The sequence below is a fragment of the Osmerus eperlanus genome, chromosome 10 (genome assembly GCF_963692335.1).
Source record: "Osmerus eperlanus chromosome 10, fOsmEpe2.1, whole genome shotgun sequence".
Lineage (NCBI taxonomy): Eukaryota > Metazoa > Chordata > Actinopteri > Osmeriformes > Osmeridae > Osmerus > Osmerus eperlanus.
In genome coordinates this window covers 12,735,646-12,758,847 of record NC_085027.1, presented here as the reverse complement: position 1 = coordinate 12,758,847, position 23,202 = coordinate 12,735,646, and the positions used below count along the sequence as shown (strand labels likewise).

At 46.2% G+C, this 23,202-nt stretch overlaps 1 protein-coding gene across 4 annotated transcripts in view; it reads left to right on the top strand.

The window, feature by feature from the left end:
• The window catches only part of znf536 (zinc finger protein 536), a 138,984-nt gene extending 116,020 nt beyond the window's left edge, over positions 1 to 22,964 (top strand). For 3 of the 4 annotated variants that reach the window (XM_062470733.1, XM_062470734.1, XM_062470732.1), the window contains one exon: positions 21,982 to 22,964. In XM_062470733.1, the coding sequence (XP_062326717.1) occupies positions 21,982 to 22,265 (284 nt within the window). In that variant the 3' untranslated portion in view covers positions 22,266 to 22,964. Of the gene's footprint in view, positions 1 to 9,019; positions 9,806 to 21,981 lie in introns of those variants that run through there. The other variant, XM_062470737.1, reaches the window with a different exon arrangement.
• The last annotated feature ends 238 nt before the right edge of the window (positions 22,965 to 23,202 follow it).

Sequence of the window (23,202 nt, the reverse complement as noted above, 5' to 3'; positions counted from 1 at the left end):
TCTTTGATTTCGTCTTTCTCTCGGAATCTGTTTCTTTTCCTTTTTTTTTTTTTTTTTTTTATTCTTTCCGCAAATGCTCATGGAAAACTTTTCCAAATCTGTCATCTCTGAGCGCAGTCTTGGTCTCAGATGTACAGTTTTGATCTCTCTCCTCTGTTTATGGCCGTGTCAAGTGAAAAGAGTCTAGCCCTAAGTGCTTACTCCAGCACATAAATACTTTGACGTCTGATTCTCCGACAACGTCTTGTGAATAAATACAGAGCTAAACAACTGCGGAGGCTGCAATTAAATTGTAGATCTGAATATGAAATGTTTGTAGCTAAATGATTTCTCTTTGATTTTTTCCCCTTGTATAGTAATTAAGGGATAGCGACTGTGTGTGTGTGTGTGTGTCGTCTCTCCTTCGCTCTACCATATGCTCCCATAGTTTTGTCATACGAGATATGACCCATTCTTTTGTTCATATGTCACAGTCCAGCAGAGGAGGAGAGGAGGACAGACTGGAAGGCAGGGAAGGAGAGGGAGGGATGGAGAGAGGGATATAGGGAAGAACTAGGAGGCTGCGTAAAGAAACAGACTTATAACCAGGAGGTCCCCGGTTCAAATCCCATCTCCGCCACCGACTCATTGTGTGACCCTGAGCAAGTCACTTAACCTCCTTGTGCATAGTTTACACACCCTAGTATCTGTAAGTCGCCTTGGATGCGTCGGCTCAAAAAATATTATAAATTATAAAAACCGAGGGAGGATTTTTGGGGCCTAAGATACCAGGAGCCATGTCCACCAACACTACAGGGGTCCGCAGGCAGTGTGTGTTGCAAGGCTTTCTGTGCATTTCACACATGTATGACACACAGTGATACGCCAACATATAAAGCTTCTGTAGGACAGAGACTGGGCAGGAGGAGGAGATGAACAGACATACAGGGAGAGAAACACGAGGCAAAGTGAGAGAGAAACGAGGGGAAGAGTGAGTGTAGAGGAAGGGGAGGAGGAGGAGGAGGAGGGGGGTGATCTTGGAAGGTTTCGTATATCATAATTATCCCGCTAAGCAAGGCTGGGGTTTCCTGGGGAATTCTTCTTAAATGGGAGATTTGCAAGGAGAATGGGTCCGAAAAGCTTCCAGTAGCCAGGAAATCCTGTTTACATTTACATAATCATATCACCACTTCTTTTAGGTCCCTTCAAAAGACACATGCTAATTCATACATAGGCCTGCTTGGCTGGGGCTTACAGCTGCTGTCGTTTGCTTGTGTCATTTTTTATTCCCTTAAATACGCCGTCCCTTGTGTTCGACAAAACGTCTTGCATCTCTCTTCCCCCTTTGACCTCTTTCTAAACATCTCTGAGCACTTTCAGCAGACCTCTTGGCTCTCGTTTCAGTGAACACCGTATTTGAAAAGCAGAAACATAAATATGTGTGTGTGTGTGTATGTATGTTTCAGAGAGCCGCTGTCTTAATTGAGACTCGGTAAGAGGAAGTAGCAGATGTTAGAGCAGGAACTGTTGAATCTGGGGAGACCAGAAGAAGACGCTGAAACCATGTAAAAAAAAAAAGAGCCAGGTGTGCGTGATTTTCCGTTACCGAGTTACCGTGGTGATGTAGGAGAGGAGAGGGACAGTCATCCGGAAAGATCAACACAGAGGGAGGAAAGCAGGAAGAGAAAAAGGGGAGAGCAGTGGAGAGAGGGAAGGGGAGATGTGGAGGCAGAGAGAGAGAGAGAGATAGAGAAAGAGGATAGCAAAAGAGAGAGAGTGCTCCTTGTGTTTGATGTGATTATTGGCGACCTGTCTTGTACTGCACCAAATACTTGTTGTGCACTCTCATTAGCCTTCACAGAGACATTTCTTTGTATTGTGCACATCCGTCCAACAATCTCAAGTGATCCCGAACCATGGTCACTGTAGAGGTACTACGGCCGCTAGGATCTCAGGATCCTTTTGTGGAAGCCCCAGACAGAGGAGAACATGATGAAGTGCATACTGAGGATTTTCTCTTCAACTCCATTTTAAAAGTTCACGAAAGAATCGCCCCGTCGGCCTGCACGCATCTCTTTCCATATCATCTCTCCCCCTCCCACCTCTCTCTGACCCCTCTCTCTCTCCCCCATCTCCCTGACCCCTCTCTCCTATCTCCCTCCCCCTCTCTCGGTAGTGACAGACAGTGTACTTGTCAGCTGCCTCAGAGGAGACTGTGTCCCAGGTCGACACACACAAACACACACACAGAGATGCTCCACTGCTGCTGTTTGCCCACAGAAGGTCTACGCCACACTAAATTAGCAACCAGATATGGCGGTACAGCAACGTTGGTGAGAATAATACCACACACTCCTGGGAGCCCCAGGCAGGCAGATTAGCACAGACAATTAATACAAGACAAGCCTGCTAGAGGCCCTTGCTGGATCTCCATGTTGTTTCATCAAGACAGTACAGAGTGTCACTATAGCCTGAATGGAGCTCTCCTTCTGAGAGTGAGTGTAACTGTGTGTGTGTGTGTATGCGCGTTAGTATGTGTGTGTCTCCCTGCCTTTGTGTCGCAAGGCCATAGTTCAACACAGGTGTTTTGAGGTTGTCTTCATCCCAGGGCCCTGTGGACATGCAGGTGAGTACAGCAGACAGCCTCCGACATGTTCTCAGTAGAGGAACACTAACAATAACAAGCGGCCACAGCCCCAGCCTCTTCATCCCTCTGTGAGAGGAGGAAGGATGTGTGTGCGCTCAATGTAAGCACAGCCAGGCCCCGGCCTCCCCCCACTTAGAGGTCTGTCGAATAAAAAGCATGATTCATACTCAAATGAAGCCTGATGAGCTGTGATGACCTCACCTCTTCCTGTTACCAAACAAAAGCTTCCTTTTAGCGTGGTGCTCGGGGTTGGGGTGGGAAGGGGGGGGGGGGGGGGGGTGTTGAGGGCGGGGGTGGTTTCATCCTAAAACTTAAAACGCACCCTCCAAAAGAAACTCATGAAGCCGAGGACACAAACAAAGAAGCGAGTTTCACTGTCAGCCTTCGTTTGACCTTGTTAGCGCCAGACCACTTGGGTAATCTAGGCTTAATGATTTTGTATTTTTTTGGGACATTAGACTACAGCTTGTGCTCAAAGCTCAGTGTGTCGCAAGCATTTAAGACGTGGCCCCTTTTTTTGGTCACATTCCATTGCCGTTATGCTACATTGTTACTGAATAAAGACTGGTATTATATTCCCCCTGTAAAGGCCAGAAGTGGACTGAGTTTTTATCTGCTGAACGAATCAATCAGGATTATGTCAGCTGAAAAGAATCACAGACAGCAGTCGCCACTCGAGTGAGTGTGTGTGTTTGTGAGAGTGTGCGTTCACATGCATAAGATTGCACATATTGTGAAGGAAATGTGTCATGGAAATGTGAAGGGGAAACTGTGTTGATGGTGGACACATGTCTGTGGAGGAAATAGAGAGAGCAGATCGTTTCTAGTATTCATACTTCTATGGCCGGTGGAGGGAGGGAGGGGGGGGGGCAGAGAGAGCGCTAATTAGCATTTCAGCAGAAATGATTATGAGATCAAATGGAGATGGAACGGCGTTTCCTTCCGTTAATACCGGGGGTTTAGAACGTCTGTCACACCGTGGCCAACCAGGGGGCCGGTGGGAAGCAGACTGAGAGGAGAGAATGGAGGAATAAAGCAGGAGAGGCTTAAGAGGGGACGAGGGGGTGTGGCTTGGCATAGAAACGCTGCTCTATTCATTACTACAGAGAAAGATATATAGAAAAAGAGAAATAGACGCAGACGAGAGAGAGAGAGAGAGAGAGAGAGAGAGAGAGAGAGAGAGAGAGAGAGAGAGAGAGAGAGAGAGAGAGAGAGAGAGAGAGAGAAAGAGAGAGAGAGAGAGAGAGAGAGAGAAATCAGGAGAAGGGAATGGAAGAGAGGAGAAACGAAAAGAGACAAGAGATGAGACATAAAGAGAAACAATTGCTACCCAGCTGGTGTACAACAGACAGAAGCCAAAAGACAAGTCATAGTTCAGACACTATGGAGGTGGTCTTCTCTGAGGGCCCCTCACAGCCTCTTCTCATACGAGGGCTGGGGGCCCCTGGGCTGGGGGCCCCTGGCTATAGTGCCACAGTCACCTACCCCCACAGGGCCTCAAAAAGGTGTCATCTGATCATACATTGAGATCATCTCAAACTGGAGAGGGTACATTTTAGTGGGAATTTGTGAAATGTGCTTGCGGCCTCTACAACTGGGGCAGTTTGTTTAACCCTTGTGCTGCCTTCGGGTCACATGACCCAAAGGTTCATAACGAACCATCGTTGTGCTTACCCAATTTTACCCAATACAAAAACAAATAAAAATAATTTTCTTTTAACCTTTGCAATGTGGGGGGTCTGAGACAGCCTAACGGTTAAAAGAAAAGGCTTCACTTTGTTTTTGTATGCGGTAAAGTTGTCGCAATACGACGGTGGGTCACAATGACTGATGGGTCAGAATGACCCGAAGAGAACACAAGGGTTAACTTCATCATCTCCAGACCTGTTGTGTCAATTCAATTCAAATGTCCATAACGTTCAAATATTTGGAGAAAGACATGTGACATAACATGTTACGTATGTACGTGACATAAACAAAACCGTAGCCTAATTTTAATGAGAAAAACCTGACCACACTGTCAAATACAATCAAGAAGATGCTGAAAAAACATTGAGTGGGCTTCTTTTGTTGAAAGATACAGTTTAATGTAGCAGATCATTTCTGCTTTCTTTGGAGCCGCGAAGGTAGACAAGGAAAAGTGAGGTGAATGCAGGAAATGGCTCAAGTGGGATTCAAACCCGAGCCCCTGCAGCAAGGCCTCAGCTTGCATCACGACACACACACTTAACCAGAGAGCTACCACCGGCCCACTCTGATGACCTCCACGACTCTCCCTCTACAAGGACAGCAGAGAATGTTGGCCACTAGAGCTTGTGCCACTAATAAAACATGTTTCAGTTTTTTTCCTTTTTTTTTTTTTACAGTTTTAATTCTAAGTGAAGGGGAAGGGAGTGTGCATGCCATGCAGGCTGAAGCCCGGTGTGTTTAGAGGAGAGTGGGAGAGGAGGGAGAACAGCATGTTGAATGTGAGGAATGACCTTAGTGTTCTGCTTTGTGCTGCTTAATGTCTTGTCTCCCAGGTTCAGTGCACTCATCAGAAACATTAAAACCCCTGGCATATTTCCCTCCAACTCAGCAGCCATTTCCTCCACATTGTATTTATGTATTGAGAGAAGAAAAAAAAGGTAATAGATCAAGCACATTCCATTATTCTCTTATAAGATCATTAGCAAATATAATTAGATATGAAAGAAAGCAATTTGGGGAAGAGAGGAAAAACGCTATCAGGCAGCGAGAGAAGACAGATTGTTGCATGAGAGTGTTTGGGCTTAAATTGCTCTGTGGAGGTGTTATCTGCTCTGCCATCTTAGCCTGGAAAAGACTTCCACAGAGATGGAGGGCACTCATTCTTTACTTCCACTACCTCCTTCATTCACTAATGTGACCTCTTCTCTCTCTGACTATCTCTGTCTCTGTCCGCCTCGTCTTTGCGGTGTCTCCCTGTGTCTTCTATTTCTCCCTGTCTCTCTCTGTCTGTCTCTGTCTGTCTCTGTCTCTGTCTGTCTCTGTCTGTCTCTGTCTGTCTCTGTCTGTCTCTGTCTGTCTCTGTCTGTCTCTCTCTCTGTCTGTCTCTGTCTGTCCCTGTCTTTCCTTTTCACTCCCATGTCTCATACAGTAACTTAGAAATGGGAAACATGTTAAAAGCCAATCGGAGCACCCAATAAGAATAGTTTACCCTGTGTTGGCACGCGAGGCACCTCAGTATCAAACGTGACAGAATAACTACCTTTCCCTTCTTATTGCACATATTGGTTCTTCTTTTGTAGTTACAACTTACCTAAAAATGAGAACACATCTCTGTGTTTTGTGTGTGTGTGTGCGTGCCTTGATGTGGCGGAGCGAGCAGCCTGTTCACTGCACCTCTCCTCCATGTAGGAGTTTGTCTCTCTTTGTGCACCTTATAACACCACCGTCTGCCGTCTAATAGGGATCTGAGGAGAGACAGACGCAAACACCAAGATCCCGCTGTGTTTCGCCACAAATGTGCTTTTCTCTCTCTCTCTTTCTCTCTCTCCCTCTCTCTCCCCTTCTCCCTCTCCCTCTTCTTTATTGGTGCTTTGAGGGAATTGGGGGTGGGGGTGTCGAGGTGGTGGGGTTGGTGGTGGCTGGGTGGATGTGGATTCCTCCAGTCTTTGTGAATCACAGGGAATGGTATTCATAAACATCCTGTATTCATTAAAACCTTCTAAAAATATGATTTGGGGTGCACTTCCTTGCACTCGGGCGTCTCTGCTGTACTGTGGCGTATTTACATATTTATAAATACTGGCCCCTACAATGAGCCTCTGTGCTGCCAAAAACAACACTTGTACAGCATGGCCCGGATGCAGAGAGGGAAAAAGACCTCAGTCACCTTCAATGGTTCTGTCAGGGCAGGCAAGCATTCACACTACATAGAAGAGAGCGCATACTATAGGTCGCCGGGCATTTTCATCTTTCCAGCAGTACTGACAGACTGGAATAGAAGAGTCGTATGTTCTGATCATAATAAAAAGGCTTTTCTTGTCGTAACCAGCAGTTAGACGCTGTGACTGTACTGTTGGTGTAATATATTCATGGCAGGTGAGAAGCAGCTTGGAGGCTCAAGTGCACACACACACACACACACATTCTCACACTCTCACACACACCCCAGTAGTATTTCCCAAGGCAGTCTGCAACACATGCTCTGGGCCTGGTGAAAGGCCATTGTTCAAGCTTGCCTTTTCATTTATCCATTCTGTTAAGCATGACACATGTATTAACACTGGCTGCATCCTGCAGCTATGTGTCCTCTCACCATATGTCTTGGTTATGGGGGCCTCTGCTGCACAGGGTGCTGCATCATGTTCGGCCAGAAGAGGGCACCCTTGCCCTTCATTACTGTGATTGGCTAACGCAAGCACAATGAGTTTATTTATTACAATAGTGCATTTGGATGATGAATACAACATTGTTTCTCGTAAAGATTTAAAATAAAACACAAATTGATCACTTCTCATGCCAGTTTTTTTTTTTTTTAAGATTAAATTAGAGATATGTCAATGAGCAAATATGTCGTTCTGACTTTTTCGCAATCCACAAAGACAATATATGTTATCAGGAAGAGGCCTGGTCCTCGTTGTTTCATCTGATAAAGTAACGTTCCAAATCTAAACATGAACGGCTTCAGTATTCACCTCATCATTATCACCACCCTGTGATCTGCACTGCTAGTTTTTTTTTTTTTTTTTTTTTTTTTTAAGATGGCACAGCATGTGGAATGTCAACAAAGTGTTGCAGTGCTACATCTGTTCCCAGTCCGGCTGGGAAATTAAAAACTGTGAGCGGAAGTTATGAGGAATCTATAAAGTTGGCTAGGAAAGCTCTCCTGCTCGCCCTGCCAGTTGTTTGGGGAGACGAAGCGGCATGCTTAAATAAAAACATTCCAGGTGGCTTAGTTAATGAACAGTGAAAATCAAATATGGGGCGTAATCTGTCTCTCGTTACCCGAAAGTTTCTTTAAAGAGAGATCGCTCGGAGCAGACGCCCTTGGGACTGCACATACTTTATATTCTGTGTCAAGAAGAAAAAATAGATTTGATATACTGTAGGTTTAAACAATAGTACAAATCCACACTGTTAGCTGTAATCTTTCATTTTTCTCTCTCTTTCCATCAAACGAGAACGACAAAACCATTTCCATCAAAAGACAAACAGGTGATTGCACATGATTGATGCGTGACGGCTGACTAGTTCAGACCAGTGACAATGGTGGAGTGATTGTCAAATGTAAATGCATAAACCCAGAGACCTCACCAACCAGTCGTGTAGCCCCGTGCAGCAGGCCATTTACAGGCTCAGTCTGCCCCCCAGTGGTGGAAGTGCAGTTCAGCACTTCACCAGAGAGCACTAGCCTTTATTCTAAACTCCAGAATACTGTGTGAGTCAGAGATGGAATTAAGAAATCTCTCTTTGAGGAGATTAAAGGAGTTGTATGTGTGCCATTAGTGTCATCGCCGAAGGGATGATGGTTTTAATGTGGTCATAGTGTCTGACTAAGAATGTCTCCAGTGTGAATTAGGGTCTAGTTAATCTTTCCAGTCTTGCTTGTTAAATCCACCATTCCTATCTTCAGATCTCCCAGCATCCACACCAGACCACGGAGACAGCTTCTTACATGATCTTTAGTTAACTCGGTCTACTCTTAAGACTGCCTGGCATGCAAGTCATTTCGAGAAGTGTTTAAGTAACGCACTTCCTGGTCGGAGATTGACGGTGTGATTGTGTGTTTAATGTGGAGAGAGTAGGTGTCAGTTATTGCTATTTTGCAAATCTAAGGGATGATGGTTTATCCTTTTATTAGCTCCCCATGCTTGGCAACGACTCTTCATTTCATTTTGTGGAGCGTTCCTTTTCATGCGAGCGCAAAGTCAAATAAGCACATGTTTTAATTTCATTTTGTCAGTTTCATAATGGCACTTTAAAAGAACATGACATGGAAAGTATTCACTAGATTTTATTGCCAAATGAATTTCTCTCAAAGTTGTTGAAGGAATGAAGGTGCAGAAGGAAAACATGGATTGTGTTATTTAGTTCTCGCAATGTCAGGGGAACTCAATTAGAGATATGCGCCTCTCACTGTTTGAGATTCATACTTTTTTGTAATATAATTGCTTTCTTCAGTTTATGATCGCAGAGTCATCACAGTAATCTAGTAGACAAACTTGCTTGGGAAAAAAAAAGTGTAAAACTATTCCAATTCTCATATCCATTTAATGTTACTTGTTTCACTGTTACTGTGGTGTGTAACTGTAGATTGTAGAACTCTTAACGGTCTAAAGTTACAGTGACAGTGTGACGGTGTGTGTAGCTGTGTTGGTCACTGATTGGCTGGATGTTAATCCTCGTCTGTTCTCTTATTGGCCGTAGTTCATCTGTGGGTAGGAGAGGAGGAAGGCCACCCGACCCTGGAATCCACGCTGACCTTCAACCCTAACGACCGTAACCACGGTAACCACCCTAACGACCCTAACCTAGCCGAATCTGAGAGGCTGGACGCACACGCCCGTAACAGAGACTAACGACACGGCGGGAGCCAGGCAGGAAGTGATGGTGAGGCGGAGGAAGAGGAGGAGGATGAAGTTGATGATAATGATGATGACGGTTGAGGAGGATGAAGGACAACCGATAAAGGAACACACTATATCAAAGACTTGATTTAACACAATAAACATACTACCATCAGAACGTCACGCAAAGGCGAACAATAAAAGGAACCTTTTTGTGTCCTGTGCGGACGGTTCCCCAGGGGGGATGAAACTGAGGGACGGACCTGCTGATGTGATGGTCACTGGACGCTGAGCAAAGTGCCAGACACTTGAACTCTTCCCTGTCTCCTGCAGCTCCTCCATGTCCTGTTTGGCCTGATGTTTGACTACCTGTCCGGTGAAGCCCCTCCCCAGAATGCCCTCTCTCTCCTCTCTGTAACACATTCCAGGATCCATCATGGCCAACAACACCACCCGTGGAACAAAGGAGCCACGCAAACCCTAACCCACCTGAACTAGCCCCCCTCTCCTGCCAAGCACAGCCCATTTAGAGGCGCTCCTCTGGAGTCCAGTGTAGAGGCGCTCCTCTGGAGTCCAGTGTAGAGTCGCTCCTCCTCCAGTGTAGAGGCGCTCCTCTGGAGTCCAGTGTAGAGGCGCTCCTCTGGAGTCCAGTGTAGAGTCGCTCCTCCTCCAGTGTAGAGGCGCTCCTCTGGAGTCCAGTGTAGAGGCGCCCCTCCTCCAGTGTAGATTTAAACGTGGTCCGCACCCCTCTTCTTCCCCGACTCGATTAGGACCTGAAGTACAGTTCTGCAGCTCCCCCTGACTCCACCGTTAATGAAGACCAAGCACACCAGCCCCTAACTGTCGCTCTGCCCCCCCCCTCCCGTGCCCGCTGCTCAATCCCACCCCCCACCCCCCCCCCCCCCTTCCAGGGACCTAGGTCCTGAGGACGGACACTAGGACTGCTCAGAGCAGACTGGGCCGTGTGCTGCAGTCGTGACTAATGGACAATAAGTAGCCTACATGTGAGAGACACGGATTGAGAAAACATCCCCACCCTCGCCTCCAGCCCCTGCATCCCCCCACTCCCAACCCACCCCCTTCCTCCTGAAGCAGGCCCACACAGCTAGCCCTGGCCTTCCCCCAGTAGTGTACCATCCTACACACAGCATGTGGAGAATCAAGACTACATGTAAAAAGAGAGATATAGCAACAACAACAAAAAAGACGTGAAAATGTGAGTAAAAAAAACAAGAAAAAAAAACGATTGTGAAAAGCAAAAGTGCTGATGTGACAGTAATAACTAGTTTACACAACCTTGTTGTATAAGATAGACAGATAGATAAAGACAAACTATCCATCAGCAACCAAGAGGATCTCCCCTTCCTAGCCCCTCCTCCTTCTCCCCCTTTCTATCTCTCATGCTGACTATGAGGATTAGTGTTGCATATGTTTGTATGATACTGCCACCAATCAATGTTGCAACGTGTCACTGACTACTGAACTGGTTTGGTGTATTTACTTTCAAAAAGAAAGGAAGATTAAAAAAAATACAAAATGGAGAAAAAAAAATATGAAAAAAAAACATGTGGTCTGTAGCCTTAGATTCAGTCATCCAATGTTGCATCTATAAAGCTATGTAGCTACTCTAGAGTATAGGGCGTAGAGTTGATTACAATTTTCATATTTTTTTTCTTATTCTTTTTTTTTTTTTTTTTTTACAAGTACTGTACTTTTTTGCCTTCTACATTCTAAAGGAAAAAAAAGAAAGAAAAAAGATTGACAATCTTCTCATGTTGCTGCAAGCATAATGCCCATATATACATAATACATTTAGCCTAGAAGGATTCTCTTATTCGCGTTTCTCAAATATTTTGCACTGTGATAGTATTCTAAATCAAATCTATACAGTACAAAATCCTAGCTAACTAACTAAAATGAAGGTGTGTGTGTTTGTGCGTCCCTTGGCGTTGTGAAGCGTTTCTATGTCCTTTTGTGAACCCTGGAGAGTATCATGCGGTATGTACAGTGCAAATATATTATACAGTTTTAGTTGGAAGAACCACACGTTAAGGTGGCTTCAACAAATTATCAGGATCTGTCGTTAGTATACAAACCCAAGGAGAGTAGGGCACTTGTAATGTCATCATGTAATGAAATAAGCCTGCTCTTTGACAAGGCAGAGCGATGAGGTCTGCTCTCAGATCCGCCCTGGGTTGATATTCCTATCCATGTACAACAGCCTCTGTTTTTAATTTGCTTTTTATAGATTCTAGTCAATGATTCTTCCAATTCCAAAATATGGAGAGTTAAAAAAAATAAAAATAAGTATGAGATTTTAAAAGTAAGCAGTGTTGATGTAGGGAAATATACAGGGTGTTGAAAACAGGAGGATTCTGGGACTGGGTCGGAGTTAACCAATCAAAGGGGCCCAACAGTTCGGAGTTGACCAATCAGAGGGCCCGGTCTCCAGTTTTGTTACCTATGTGTCCCCCAATCTCTGTATCGTGTGGATGTATATCTGAGAAGGGTTTAAATCTGCCTGGCTCGTACTGAACCAGTTACTTTATGAGCATTCCACCTATGGAATCTGTCTTGTGAGCTGGAAACGTTTTGTTTTGCTGTATTCTCATGGCAGATGCTTTGTTTTGTAACTACTGAACTGTACTTATAATAAAAATAAAATGTATTCAAACTAAAATGCATTGTGACGGAGCTATGGGTTGGTTATTTTTATCAGCGGAAAGCGACACTCACAAAGGTGAGTCCTTGTGCAATATCCTGCTCGCTAAAACCCACTGGGATGAAACATCCTCCTTTACCAGCCTTTTATAGACGATGCTTTTGCTATTGATGCTTTACACAAAATAACATGCCCCTACAACTTTATTCTACACACTATTTACACAATCAACATGCTTTCTTCCCAGTCTCCAACTGAAAGTCACACACACACACAGACTGACCCCCCAGCTCAAACAGCACCGTAGAGAGCAAGACATCCATGTTGTTAGTGAAGAACTGCTTATGGACTCCTGGATGATGAGTCACAGAGATGAATGGCTGTCCCTTCCTCCTGTCCCCTTCATTAACTACTCTGACTGCAACACGGTCTGGATGGTCCAGTGGGCTGAAGCAGGCCTCTGGCCCAGGCTGACAGCTGCGACACACACAACTGGGTGTTCCTCACGGCTGCAGTGTGGTCTTACACTGCCCAGGGGCTCAGTCCTGCACAAGTCAAAGACAAGACACCAGACAAGTCTGGTGGCTCAGGGTCAGCACATTTTACACAAATCTCCATGGCACAGTGTGTGTGTGTGTGTGTGCGCGCGCTGTATCAGCTTCAGCCTCTGATCCAATCACATTGTGTGTGCGCGGACCACCTGTTTTATAAATGATCACATGACACACTGCCAGGATGATATCTGTGCTCCATGCGTACATGTACAGTTAGAACACCATGCGTACATGTACAGTTAGAACACCATACAGTAGTTACTGCACACGTAACTTCATATCTACAGGTATACACTAACTTAATATGTTGAACCATATGTACACAGGTAGGCTATAACTTCATATGCATACACAATACCTTCATACTGTAGATCTGCTGGGATGCAGTAACTTCCTATTTCTCATGAGGCCCAACATACAGTTCTAAAGACATCTCCAGTCACATTCACAACCCCCCTTAAACCCCCCCACCCCCCCCCCCCTCCCCTGCTTCCTAACATACACACACACACACACACACACACACACACACACACACCCTCGGCCCAGCATTAGGGGCCGTGTTTCCAGGGGGAAGTATTTGATGTCCTCCCCCCCACTCTCTGTGGTGGTGGGGCTGTAACCTGATGCTGCGGCCTGATGGGATCCATGCTTGTGTGAGCGGGCTGCAGGACCCGGGCCCTGGCGGTGGGGGGCGGCCCGAGTCAGAGCCTGACTCATGTTCTGAAGGGATCAGCAGCAGATGTGGCGAGGCAGGACAGCTGGGATCTACAGATCTGATCCCAATAAAACTCACATCCGGACAATGTAACCGTTTGACCGTTTCATCCACCCCAGTGTCCCCTGTACAAAACACCAGCCCTCTCCCTCTCCCCTTTGTCCATTACTCTATTTCTCTCTCTAAGTCTCTCTCTCTGATACAACAGTTCATCTCTCTCCCTCATTCTTTCTCCCTCCCTTTCTGCCTTTAATACTGATCAACGAGACACCAAAACACCAACAAGTACTAAGGATCGTTCTTTCAATAGTCAGGGCCAGAGCCCATAGGTCAGAGCCAGGACCATGAAAACACCTCTAGCACAGTAGGAGTGTGCATCTGTGTCATCTTCTATAATGACTGTACATGCATGCATGCATGCGTGCGTGTGTTAAGTGTGGGAAGGCGTAGTGTGTTCATGTGACTCTCTACATGTGTCTCGGGTCATCTGTCATCACACAGTCAAGCCGTCTGCACTCTGGCGCTCCGTGCTCCGTGATGCATCGTCAACATCCTGCGTGGCCCCGCTGTTCAGCCTGCACCACCTCCTCTCCCCCCTTCATTTCGTTTCTCCCCCTCTTGCACGCGCTCCTGGCACACTCTTCCTCGTCCTCCTTCCCCTTCTCTCTTTCTCTCGCTCTTCCCTGTTCCCCCGTTTCGCTCTTTCTGTAGTCTCCCTCTCCCTTTTGTCTCTGTCCCTGCCCCCCCCCGCTCTCTTACTCTCACTGTTTCTGTCTCTCTGTGTGTGTGTCTCTCTCTCTCTCTCTCTCTCTCTCTCTACTCTAGTATTCATTTCCTCCTCTTCTCTTTCACACCATATTGTGCAGCAGTGTGTGGGAGCCAATTGATGTTCCTCAGACGAGGGTGCGGCTGGTGTGGGGTGTGCCAGTTGTAGCCGGGCAGATGGTGACCTCCCGGTGAACCTGTCTTCCCTCTCATTTGTTCAGCTGGGGGCTTGCTTCGCCTCCATGTTGTAGCCAGCGCCCCTGCAGCTGCAGTGCACACTAGCCACCACTAGAGGGAGGGAGAGACCAGCTTAACGGCGAGAGGGTCGGCACAGCGTTTGTCATTGTGTACCCTGAATCACGTCTGGTTCCTCTCTCGTGCTTCAGAGAGACCGCTAACACACACACACACACTCTTACACAAACAGACAACTTTCCTGGCCCTTGCATTTCCTATTAAACGTGTGTGTGTGTGTGTGCTCGAGTCTCAGACTGTGGCTCTTATGAATCGATGATCATGTGGTGTAAGGGAGATAGATGGCTCAGAGCTCCATCTTGTCTCCTCTAATTGTAAAATATTAGTTACATTAGACTCTGGCCTGTGATTAATGGAACTGATTTGGAGGTGGCCCTAGCTCTCCCAGCCCTCCCCAGCGCAAAGTCCTCCACTGACTTTTGAGAATTGAGTGATTTCACTTAAAACAGACAAATAGGGCTCTGGCTTCAGGACGAGATGAGAAGAGGGCAAGAGAAGAAGGGAGGTGAGGTGTGTGGGGGGGGGGGGGGGGAGGAGAGCAGGATAAGGAGAAGACAGAGCTCATGAGAGGCAGGAAACCAGGGAACCTAGTACAGCATAGAAGTGTCTGCTTAATAAGGTTTAACTAGTTAGGCCGGTCAGAGTAAGCCAAGACATATTTTATAAGCTTCACAGGAAATAAAGAGGAGATAAAATAATACTATATACCATATGGCCTTCCCGTTTCCTCCCAGGAAAAACCGGCTTATGTCACAGTGGGGAGTTCACAGTCTTAGAACTTGATCACTATGGAAAAGGTATTTACTGAGACTAGTATTATAAATAGGTTTTCCCAACAGTGCTCCTGGCAGGCCTCCCCTGCCTGGAAATGTGCTGCCTGTTATTTCTGTTATTGATACCTCCAGACCACTTAGCGTGTCTAGGAACACGGCCGGTTCGGCCAGCGCCCTGTGTCGCCCTGGTCCTGTCTGCCCTGGGACCCACATAGATCACGTTACCCCGTCCGACGTCCACGGGGCAGCTCGCTGGAGGGCCGGCCGGGGGTGGGGAGGGGTGGGGTGGGGTGGGGGTTTATCTGTATGCAAAACCACTGTTGGCTTTTCTCTTCCGTCTTTGGCGCTCTCTCCTACTCTCTCCTCCTTTTTTTCCGTCTCTCTCTCACCCTCTCTCTCCTTCCGTCTCTCTCTCACCCTCTCTCTCCTTCCGTCTCTCTCTCACCCTCTCTCTCCTTCCGTCTCGCTCTCACCCTCTCTCTCCTTCCGTCTCGCTCTCACCCTCTCTCTCCTTCTGTCTCGCTCTTTGTTCTCCCTTTCCCCAGGCTCATGGGAAGCGGCTTGATGTTTGTATTTCTTCTTCTCTTGTTTTGGGGTCTTAATTGGTTCCGAGGCCTTGAGGACCACCTGGCATACAGCAGGGCAGGATGACATGTTCTGAGTAGGACAGAGTCTGCATTGGCCTGATCAGCTCCCACGCAAGCACGCAATTACACACACACACACACACACACGTCAGCACACGTGCGCACACAGACACACAATCACACACACACACATTCACTTCCCATGTGTGTCTGTGCTTAGTTGTTCTATCCAGATATCTCCAAGGTCATTTGGATGTTGAAGGCAGAACTGCTCTCCTTGTGAGTCTGAAACAGGTGCCCTGCTTCCCTTAACCCTTGTTTTCTCTCTTACACTAACTGGTAACATAAACATAGTTGCATAACATGACCTTATCAGGTAGTTCTCTGCGTGTGCATGTGTCCGTGTGTGAGAGAGAAAGAGATCTATTATCCATCCGTAGTGACAGGTCAGCAAGAGAGAGTGCTGGATTTAGCTCTGCAGGGACAGAAACTGAGGCGGAAGGAGACACACACACACACACACACCTTCCTGACCTAGTGAGGTTGAGAACAAGCTGACATGCAGGCCTCCTTGTGTGATGGATATGCTGTTCATTTACCCATGAGTATTAGCAGTGGCCAGCCAATCACAGAGTGAGAAGGAGAGGCCCTGTTCTGATGCTCCAGGGGAGAAACACCCAGAGTGGGGGGGGGCCTGGACACACAACTTCAATGGGTGGCATACAAACTCAGTATATTTTTTATTGCTGCAAATAACTGCAATTTACCTGCTGGAGAGGCAGGCATTTACAAAGAAAAACAACCAGAGATTGTGTGAGAAATTCTGCACCGAGACAGATATGAAGGAAGAGAGGTTTTTTTTTTTCTTCTATTTTGAGTTCTTATTAACAGGTCCTGCTGGAACAGCAATTACTAGTTTGGTTCAGTATTTAACATGGGACTCAGTCCCTAGTGAGGGCTTTTTAGCTTTCTTTGATGAAACACCCCCCTCCCCCTCCTCCTCCCTCCTCCCGCCTTCCCTCATTCCTCTCTTCTTAAGTACATCCCTTGGTGTTATTTGTGTGTTGGTTTTCCTAGTTAACCAGAGAAACAGACCAAATCGCTATTCCCCAAACTTCAGGCCAATTTACATCATCAGAGAGAAAAGACTTAAATCTGAGAGGAAGAAAAATATCAAATAACTCCCCCAAGGCTTCAGACGTAATGCAAATCTGTTTTAGGGTAAATCAATAAGCATCTACTGTATTTTAATCAAAGAAAATCTTAGATATCCCTTTTAATGTTGAAAACAGCTAGACACCATTGTTTGTTTTCCGCTTTTCACTTTTCTTCGAGTTTTCGGGCGTTAAATAGTACCCAGTCTCGTCCCTATGAGGGGGTTGTGGTGCCGAGTGGTAACCTCTCCAGGTGCTGCCTCGCTGGGCCTCGAGGGGGGCGTGGATCACCCTCTGACTGTGAGCATGGGGGTTCTTGTGGGCTTGGAAAAGCAGTTTGCTGAGTAATGAAGGAGGTTTTGCAGAACGCAGGTTACTATTGGACAACAGACGGTGCGTCACATTTTAAAGCTCACACCTTCTGTCTCTCTCTCTTTCCCTAGACACATCTCTCTCTGTCTTCCCTCTCTTTCTTTCTCTTTTCCTCTCTCATGACAGCACATACGCAAACATTAAATAGAATAGAGAGATATGGACAGAATCCTTAACTTCTATATGATCATATTTTGAGTTGTCCAATAAGGTACAGTACAAAACAGTATAGCCTAGTACATGACTGAGGTGGGATGTGTTTTATATATGTAGTTTTGTGTAAATCCACTGTCAACAACGATTCAATGATACTAGCACACACATACAGTCACATACACACACACACACGTAGATGAGTGTAGACTAACATACACATGCACACACAGCCTTTCCCCTTGATTCCCAAGCTAGAGTTACTGTTGATGATCATCTGCAAGTCATTATAGACTCTGCAATCTGTCAGGTGGCAACACACACACACACATACAACACAACACAAATAGTTCACACGCGCACACACACACACAACCACACAGTTAAATATAGACAGACACACACACACACACACACAAAGTGCTGAAGCCCAGCAGCTTCTTTCTGCTGTGCAGGGCTAGGGATTCGTCATGTGCTGATGAGCTGCTATAATAATATATGAGCAAATCACAAGCATTCTGCAAATTAATCATTTTCCCCTCTCTCTACCCTCCCTCACACACTTTTACAGTCTATCACACACACACACACACACGGTTGCTGTGTTGTCAGGCTTTTGGGAGAGAGGCTTCTTGCCTGCAGACCTAGGTGAGGAGTGCTCTCTCACAGATGGCAGCACTGGCATCAGATGGCATTTATATAAGACCGGTTTTGATTACACGCCAAGGCTCTGTTTGTGTGTGTGTGTTTCTGTGTGCGTAAGTGTCTGTGAAGGTGTGTGTGTGTGTGAAGGTGTTTGTGTGAAGGCGTGTGCGTGTGTGTGCACGCGTCTGTTTTGTGTTGGCTGCAGCCTACAGCGTTTGCGTTTTGTTGAAGTGTGTTTGTTGGTGTACAGACATGAGCTGTAACGTGTAAATATGCATATGTGAATCTGCTTGTCTGAATTTCCATGAGCGTGGTTAGAGAGGCGTGTGTGTCCGCCACCAGAGGGAAGCACCCTGACAGTCAGGGACTGTCACCATCTCCAGGACTCATCCTCACTGCACCTTCACTAAGTCAACTTGTCAGCAAAGTGAACAATCGTACAAGATATGGATAGAACATGTATGATGTTGTGGAAGTATTGTGTCTGTGGTACAGTAGTATTGTGTCTGTGGTACAGTAGTATTGTGTCTGTGGTACAGTAGTATTGTGGTTGCGGTACAGTAGTATTGTGGCTGTGGTACAGTAGTATTGTGTGGTATAGTAGTATTGTCTGTGGTACAGTAGTATTGTTGCTGTGGTATAGTAGTGTTGTGTGGTACAGTAGTATTGTGTGTGGTATAGCAGTGTTGTGTGTGGTATAGTAGTATTGTGTGTGGTACAGTAGTATTGTGTGGTATAGTAGTATTGTGTGTGGTACAGTAGTATTGTTGCTGTGGTATAGTAGTGTTGTGTGGTACAGTAGTATTGTGTGTGGTATAGCAGTGTTGTGTGTGGTATAGTAGTATTGTGTGTGGTACAGTAGTAGTGTGTGGTATAGTAGTATTGTGTGTGGTACAGTAGTATTGTTGCTGTGGTATAGTAGTGTTGTGTGTGGTACAGTAGTATTGTGTGGTATAGTAGTGTTGTGTGTGGTACAGTAGTATTGTGCGGTATAGTAGTGTTGTGTGTGGTATAGTAGTATTGTGTGTGGTACAGTAGTATTGTGGCTGTGGTATAGTACATGGACTGTGATGATAAAGTTGCAGCTTTCAATCCACACAGACAGACAGGGGGAGGGGCCAGATTTTTTGTAGCTTGGAGAAAGAAGTGCAGTGTTTGAGTGCGTTCGTGCGTGCGTGCATGCGAGCGAGCGAGCGAGAGAGAGTAGAGTGGGTGCGGGTAAACAGACAGGGAGACAGCAAGTGAAAGAGTGAGATATTTGAGGAAGTGATTTGGTAGAGTCCCTCCCCCTCATCAACCCCCCCCCTCCCTCTGATCTCCTCAGTGAAGGCCTTTGGGGGTTAATTAGGAAACTTAGATAATGCCACACTAATGAAAACAAGACCACTCTTCTCTCTTCGTCTGCAGATAAAGCCTTTGGTTAGCAAAAAAAAAAACTGTGAGAGAGAGAGAAAATGCAGGGGGGAGAGGGGGGTTGAAAATAATAGACCTATACAAAAAGATAGAGAAATACAGGGAGATTGAAAGAGATAAGAGTTAGATACTAAAGAGAGAGAGAGAGATGTAAAGCGAAAGACAGAGAGTGCGAGAGAGGATCGTGGAGTTAAAATTCTCCGTCCTGTTTCTTGTCTCCCAGCACCTCGCTACACAATGGCCCAGTGGAGTGTGACAGAGAGAGGACATCTACCCACTACCCTCAGCGGTGGCCAACCTGCCAACACACACACGCACACACACACACACACTTATGCAGACAGGCCGACGTGCACATGTATGCACACGCACACACAGGCACACAAAAAAAACTGATACTGGCGTAAAGATCCCAACATGCCTGCATGTGTGTCAGATTTATAATCTGTGAGACTATAGGGCGATTTAAGGTGGTTTGCGTGTGTGAGAATGTGTGTGTGTGTGTGTGCAGTGGGGACGCCTGGGGAGAGGGTGCAGGGTGAACCGGGGGGCAGCATGGCCAGGCGTGATCCCTGCAGGCTCTGGTGGTCTGTTTCTGTCGGTCAGATGATCGTTTGGGTTCGTTGAAGAGGGTCGGAGTCCGAACATTGACGATGGAAACTCACTCTTTTTCTCTGCTTGCTCGTTCTATTTGCAGATGAACAATGTGAATGATTGTGTGTGTGTGTGTCATATCTTTTCTGCAGCTGGACCATCTGTTATTCTTGAGGCCTAGTGCTGTTCACCCACACACTCACTCACTCATCAGACTGGTCTAGGTCAGACTCCAGTATCTACACTTAGGCCCAAACGCCTACCCCATGAATCTAGCCCTGAGCCTTGAAAACTAGCCCTCCGGCCCAGACTACTAGGCCCTAGCTCTGAGTCTCTGCCGTCCAGCTCCAAGTGTCTGGCCTTTTAGCTCCTCTAAGAGCACAGTTAGTGTATATAAGGAGTATCTGGTTGAAGTAAAAATGTATCCACAAAGAAGGGAAAAGGAATGAAGGAAGGAAGGAAGGAAGGAATGAAGGAAGGAAGGAAGGAAAAAAAGTTGTTTGGGGCCACAACTAGTTCTCCTTAAGTGTAAAATGGGATGAGATATTCTGCCTCTTGGACTTAACGTAATGTAAGAGAGTGTGAAATTAAACTGCACACGAATAAAAGAGGCCCTTCATTGTTTGGTGCTGGCTCGCTTATCGAAAAATTCAGACAACTGGAACATCTAAAGCTCCCAAACTTGTAGCAATCCCCTTTGTGTGGCTCCTGAGCAGACACTGTAATAGAGAAGAGCACTGAGACTCCCAAAGCCTTGTGTAAGAGCGGCAAACACAAAGTGCCTCTCAATCCTGTCTTCCTCATACACATGTTGTGTGTGTATGTGTGTGGGTAGGCGTGTGTCTGTGTAAAGTATATGTGTGTGTGTGTCTGTGTACAGGATGTGTGTGTGTATATGTGTACAGGGTTGTGTGCCTGTACAGTATGTATGTGTGGACATTGCCTACTTACAGTATATGTGTGAATGTGTGTGCATGATGCATGTGATACCATGAATATGTGTTTGTTCATGTGTATCCTGATACACCATTAAGTAGACCATGTGGACTGGTCACCTTTTAATTCCTAGTGTTCACCTCTCTATACTCATTGTGCATAAACAACGTCTATTTCGAACCTCAACGATAATCAGATTTACTGCATCTCAAATTGAATCAGAGGAAGAAGAGGGAAAAGAACGAGAGCAAATGTACTGTCATTAATATCCCAAAGTAGTATAGCTTTAGAGCTCAGAGTATCTGGGTTTGGTCTCACTCATTCTCCCAGGGTGAAAAAGGGAGATAGCTAAGTGAGCCGAAAGCGGTTATGGTGGGCACGTAATATGCATCACTCAAACAAACGGCGTGGGCTATTAAGGGCCATTGTGTTTGCTGCAGTGATGATCAGATTCAATCTGTGGAGAGCACTCGTGGCTGCTGGGAGAGGTAAAGAATACCTCTGCAGTGCTAACGCCGCTTGCGCGCTAACATGCTCAGCGAGACACGAGGAAAGGGTTCTGCAAATGTTTCTGTTGGAAACAGTCTCATTCGTTGCATGAAGTTGCATGAAGTATGTGATTGCTGAGAGGTGATGTATTTTATCTATTGACAGTGTTGCTTCGCCTAATTTAATTAAAATTCATGTTAGTTTACACCGAAGCACTGTCCTCAAATCAAATCAAAATGTATTTGTATAGCCCTTTTTACAGCAATGTCACAGGCTTCACATACGCCCATAGAACTGCCCCAACCTAAACCCTCAAGGAAGACAATGAAAAACTCCCAGAAAAAGGGAGGAGAAAAAATTGAAGAAACCTTGGGAGGAGCAATTCAGTGAGGGATCCCGTGAAAGTGAGGTGCAGAACACAGGCTAAACATAGTCATACAGCAGGGAAGTGTCAATGGGTGTTCACTGTCCTATAACCTGCAGTTAAAACACACACACACACACACACCGTACAACATACCATTCTAAGTTGGATGTGCACTGTATAACACAGTGTCACAACTTACTATTATAATACAATTATTGATGGCATTCACTATCTGTGCTACAGCAGACAAGCAGTCACCTTTGTTTCGAATGTCAGCTAACCTCCTCTCTCTTTACCTCTGACCTCCCTTGTGTGGAAGTAAAATAATCCAACTTTCAAATGACGCTGACTGTAATATCTCTGCTCCGTTGTGGTCTTTCCGCAGGTCATGGTGGGGGCCAGAAGCCTTTCCAGTGCAGGTACTGCCCCTACGGTGCCTCTCAGAAGGGCAACCTGAAGACCCACGTTCTCTGTGTCCATCGCATGCCCTTTGACAACAGCCAGTACCCCGACCGGCGCTTCAAACGTTCCCGTGTCGATGCGGAACCCTCCGGACCCTCGGAGGATGGTCTTGGGACCAGCACTGTTACAAAACATCATACATCTTACAGACGCATGACCTCACCCGGGGACTTCATCTCCGTGGAGACCACGCGTAACCATGAGTGACAACACCAAGGTGTACTGTGTCTTTCTACAGAGTACCGCCTCGGAGATGCCCATTAGCCAATCAGCAACGGCAGTGCACATTCCTAGGAAGCACTACATAATTGTTACTCTAACAACTCTTGGCCAACATACACACACACACATCGGTGTAGTGTATACTCTGGACGTTCCATTACAATGATTCCTACAAGCTAGTTTCGACCATAGGGAACAACAATGGACCTGGAGTTGTGTTTTAGGGAACACCTCCAATGCCCATTACGCAATGTTGATATACATTCCGCAATGTGTGCATTATGTGTACATTTAAACGATAATTATCTAAATTTATTAAGTTGGGGTTAAGGAACTGTCTACTGAGATAAGAACTGTGAATGCATTCTAACTGAGACCAATGGACAGGACCGCTAAGCAGGATTTTATAAATATTAACTAAGCATAAACTTCTAAGTATTGTAGCCGGTGGAGAGTACTGGAGAAGACTAAGAGATTAAAAGATCGAAAATCATTCAAGTGACTTTCCCCCCACAAAATAATGCTTTTATAAGAAAAATGATCCTTAGGAACGATTTAGCGACAGTTGGAGTAAGATGGAGGAGGGCTGTTGAACGCACCCCTCAGAACATGACACCGCCGACTGCCATTTGCCCAGAGCGAGTGATGAGTATGGAGGAGAGGAAAGGAGTACGGTGTGTGTGTTTGTGTCGGATGGGATGGGGGGGGGGGGGGCTGGGTATTGGTGCCAGTCTGACTGGAGCTGTCATTGCAGAGGAAATCAATTCACCCCACTCACCCCCACTTCTTGTTTCAATCCTATTGCTGTTTAGCCATCCCTCTGTCCCACCCTCCATCCCTCCATTCAACTGTACTCTCTCTCTTCTCTTCATTCCTTACCGGTAACCCAACCCTGGCTGCTGCTGGACGTGAGGAGGTCAAA